General features: G+C 33.0%; 1 protein-coding gene across 1 annotated transcript in view; it reads right to left on the bottom strand.

Moving 5' to 3' along the window:
* LOC137985069 (fumarylacetoacetase-like) overlaps positions 1-5,000 on the bottom strand; it is an 82,075-nt gene that overhangs the window by 73,055 nt on the left and 4,020 nt on the right. Inside the window, exons 3-4 of the mRNA XM_068832520.1 lie at positions 570-656; positions 144-178 (exon numbers count right to left, since the gene is read on the bottom strand). Of these exons, the coding sequence (XP_068688621.1) occupies positions 144-178; positions 570-656 (122 nt within the window). The remainder of the gene's footprint in view (positions 1-143; positions 179-569; positions 657-5,000) is intronic.

Raw genomic sequence — 5,000 nt, 5'->3', positions numbered from 1 at the left:
ATGCAAAAGTCTTGGGGGGTAATAGAGGTGTATTATGGGATTGTGCAAGTATTGAATAAAACTATTTTTCAGTAGTGAGTTAAAATTCCCTAACATTAAGTAAAATGTGTGCATTGGTTAACAATATTTTACATAGGATTCACCTCAACTGTAGAGAAGCATCATCTCTCAGAATTCCCTGGAAATGGAAAAATCTGAGGTTATTATTGTGTTAATAATCATGTGGTTTTGGAAGCGTGAGTGAAAAAAGTATGATGAAAGTATAATGAACGTACAAAATGTATTTATCATAAAAAGCATGATTAACAAGATTCAAAAATAGATTAAAATGGGTTTTTTAACCCATTGACAGAGTAAGACTTACATGTAACAGCTTTTACTCTCAATATGGGTTAAAGATAATTATTATAAAGTTTAATAATGACTTTATGGTAAGTTTATAATTTAATTGTTTCCCAAGATCATGCTCTTGGAAGTACCATTGTCAACCCTTCATGTATGTTGCTGTTGTGTGACTCCAAAAGGTCACAGGCCTTAACCTGGAAATCAAATTCAAAGGACAATCTCACCTCCTTATTCGATAGAATCCGCTGCAAACTACCTCTCAATTCTTTCCAAGCTTCCTTTCCTAGGCCCATGAATGCATTCAGGGTTGACTGTAAATGAAAAAGGGCAATAAGGAATAAGACTTACTTTTTCATCAAAATTAATGTGACAGTAATAATTATAATACCTTACTGTAAATGAACAGAAAAATAGTAGAAATATTAATGAGAATGAAAAAGCTTCTGCCTTTCAACATTATATTGTATAAGCTTTGTTCATAATCTTTGCTTCTTTCATAACAAAAAAGTACAGCGACCAATCCATGCAGGCACAAACAATGCAATGGACAAATCAGATTTGGAAGCATACATCTGTATGAACGTAACTTTCAATAATTGGGAACTGCTTTAGTCTCTCGTTGGTGGTGTGGTATCAGCCAATGAACAGAATCCTGAAAGTATAATTGAAATCCTGGGTGCTTTCCATTATGCCCGAGACCAGTGGAACTAACGAGGAAAAATGGAACAACATTTTCTCGTCAAAAGATTTCCAACCGGACTGATGAAGCATTGTAAACATTTACATTTCGGCCAAGGTTTTGGTTACATCACAGTGAAGTGCATTGCATGATGGGACTGGAAATGAGAATTTTTGTAAATGGAACGGCATGTTTTGGTCGAACCGGATCGACCAGTCAAAGAGGACCACCTCCAGAGGTGGCCCCAAATATTCCGGTCGGACCAAATCAAAGCCGACCTTTCCATTTGACTTCACCCCGAAATTTCTGGAAATTTTGGCTTAATGGAAAGCAACCCATGGTTCCTTGAAAACCTGGTTCCATTCGCAACATCATATTTTGTTTACATTTTATTCTGACTCATAAAATTGGGGAATTACAAATAAATGGAGGAAGAGAAAACGAGATCGAGAAAAGGGGCAAAAGATAGTTAAACTAATGGCTTGCCCTGATACATTATTTTGTAGTTGAACAACAATCCTTAATTACATGGATACTAAGAGAAAAATAAAAATACAAAAACATAAAACGCTATATGTAAAATGAAAAGAAAAATATATGACAAGTTAAACAGTTAAATACACACACAAAATATATTATATACAGAGTATGGGCAGATGGAACAACTATGTCAATCTAGCATTTAGTATTCAGAAAGGTAAATGTTTGAAGAGAAAATTCTTAAACGACTTTTTGTGTGGTTTCAAGCGAATAGAAAGGGAAGAGGAAGATCATTCCAGAAATAACGTCCAATGATAGTACATAGGGAAAAATTTCCTAATATTATTTTGTTCTATGAAAAGGAATAAAAAGCTGTTCCGATGAGACATGACAAGTAGTATAGCTACGTTGTTCTGACTGATAAATGTGATATCATAACATTTGAGGGTTCAGCCTTGCATAAGAGATCATAGCAAAAAAAGCATGTGTGAAGCTTAGCAATCTCAGAAAATTTCAAAATGTTGAGATTGACATTGTGAGGGGTGTAGACACAAGAAATCAATTTTTTCCCTACAAGTTTTGCTACATTTGCAAGTTTTTTTTTGTTGGCTCTATGTAATTGTGCTGTTCTCGTAACGTTTGTGAGATATTTGTAATTTGCCTAAATTCCACTTGCAGTAATTAGTCGGTATTTGCTTCATTATCACGTCTATTCAATGTAGTAACTTATGTTCTGTTGCCTAATGATATGTAATTCCCTTTGTTCATTTCATCACTTCATTAGGTATTCGTCTTTCATATAAAAGTATTGTATTTCCTTTTGTAAGTCAGTTGTTGTACCCAGAGTTGCTGTACAGATCTTGTAAGTAGTTTATTTCAGTTGTAGTTTTTGGCATTTCCGAAGTTTAGTTCTTACTGGTATCTTCCCCTTAACTTTGTATTTCTATATTTCCTTTTTATAGTGAATCGTCAAGTTAAGAACAAATCTCAAGCTGTACAGGAGTTTAATTACATTCTTACAAGGGGTAATATTATCCCGAATAGAAACATTATTAATTATTCTAACTGCCTTATTTTGAAGTTTCACAACATCATAAATAGGGCTATGATAATTATTACCCCACAGTATGGATCCATATGTTATATGAGGATATATGAAAGAGTACCAGTAGTACATATTAATAAGTGTTTATTTATATAATTAGACAGAAACTTCTTTACTTTAATCATAATATTAACATTCTTACTTATCTTGGAACAAGAGTACTCAATGTGGTCATGCCAACTTGAAGACAGATGACTATCAATAATAAGACCAAGATATTTAACATTAAAAGTATAGTCCAGAGGTTGGCCAGCTAAAACTATAGGTGGATGATGGTTAAAGTTTAATTTCTGCCTGGGCTGGAATGTTATATATTTAGTTTTACTCAAATTTAATGTTAGCTTATTTGCACAAAGCCAGTCATATAATTACCTTGGGAAGTTCACTATTGACATGATGGATCAAACTATCAAGATCTTTCCCACATGCAGTGAGTGAAGTGCCATCAGCAAAGAGGTGCATAGGAAAATAGGAGGTAGCAGCAATAAAATCATTAATTAATTAATGTAGATCAGAAAAACTATTGGGCCAAGAAAGGACCCTTGTGGAACACCCAAATTGACAGCTTGAATATCTGAGAAAACTCTTTATCTTCTAATTCTATACTGAGGGTAAGATTTAAACCACATATTTTCATATTTTATTTTTCAAGATTTAAACCACATATTTTCAATTCCTACGACATCAGAATGAGACAATTTAGATAAGAGAATGGAGTGATTCACAGTGTCAAAGGCTTTACTAACGTCTAAGAAGAAGGTTACTGCGAATTCCCCATTATTAAGGCATTTAGTAATTTGTTCAATTAGGTCAACTAAGCAGTCAGTGGTAAATTTAGTTCCTGATCTAAAACCATGATACTGATTAGGTGCAAATAGATCATGAAAAGAAATATGAAACATCAGTTGATTAAGCACACATTTTTCAAAAATTTTACGCAGTGCAAGGAGCACTGAGATTGGACGATAATTAGTATCTGGATAGGTGACCTAAAAAATATACCACTTTGTAACAGAAACATAGGACCAAAAATTCTATTTTAACGCTCAAAAATGCGAACTAAGCAAGGATCAGATTTTGTTAGCTTGCTTTATGCAAAGCAAATATTTATGCAAAAGTAAATAAATATTGATACACCGTTTTTAGGAAGAGCAGAAGCAAGTTTTCAGGACGGTTGATCGAGAATAAAATATTTTGCCATCAGCAACAAAATTTACGAACATAAAAAGTTACTATCAGCAAAAAACATTTTGGGATCTCTTAGAGAGGCAAGATCGTAAAATTTTTAGAAAAGCTTCCAACTCTACAGGACATCCACTTATATCTATTATGCCTCATGTTAAATCGTCCAGTTATAATCTTAGGAAAGAAACATGTTTTAAACCTAAGATTAACACTATGTGTATCAAAAACTCTTTTATTAACCATTTAGCTTTTAAATATGAATTAGCTGTGTGATATACTTAATTTTTTCAATTCTTACTATTTACCTTTTTCACACTTTTATTAGATTTTAAATTTCTTACACTTACTTGTAACAAAAGATATGTATAGATCTATATCTTTTGGTGAATAAAGTTTCACAAGAAATCTGCAAATTCAACACAAAGATCACAATCGCCCAACTCTTGAGGTTGACCAAATGTTGTTTCTGCAAAGTCAAAAATTTACTCTACAAGACAAGGTTATTTTTCATAATTTTTGGAAATGGCAGCTACTTTATTATTCATCAGCGTCACAATTTTTTGCTGATTTTGGGGCTCATTTTGTTGAAACTCAAGCACGCTTCCAACAGACCTGTTTATTTTCGTGACTTCTGCACGCGCTGCTTACAGTGTACTACCACAAAAATCCTCCCGTAGCACATTTCAACCACGTCTGCAAATTTGTTAAGCTTGAAAATTACATAATTATGATCTTAAAATTCACAAAGGCTGGAAATCTCACAAAAAAACCTTTTCCAGCGAACATATTTACTATTAGAGGCAAAAAACCCTTCCTATTTCAATTGCATGCGTGCAAACAAGACACAATCCATGTCACAAAGCATATGCAATTAAATAAATTTCAGACAGTTCACATCAAACCCTTTTCGAAAGAACCTTGACAGTAAGTAATAAAGCACAAAGGAGACAACAACCTTTCATTCAAATAATTCTTCAATGTCAGATTTCCATTTTTTTTTTACCTTTGCAGAGATGAGTACAAAATAAAATAAATGTAAATTGCCAGACAACTTCAATAGATGTGACTTCAGTAAACACTGATGCATTCAAGGCATTCGATTCCTTCAATGTTTGTTAAATCCATAAAAAAATTGCCTTTTGATTTCAGTGTTGTATATAATACCAAGTTAGTAATATATTAGAAACAAAGCTCACTTGATATCCA

This window comes from Montipora foliosa, chromosome 14 (assembly GCF_036669935.1).
Source record: "Montipora foliosa isolate CH-2021 chromosome 14, ASM3666993v2, whole genome shotgun sequence".
Classification (NCBI taxonomy): domain Eukaryota; kingdom Metazoa; phylum Cnidaria; class Anthozoa; order Scleractinia; family Acroporidae; genus Montipora; species Montipora foliosa.
This window is presented reverse-complemented; position numbering and strand designations above follow the sequence as displayed.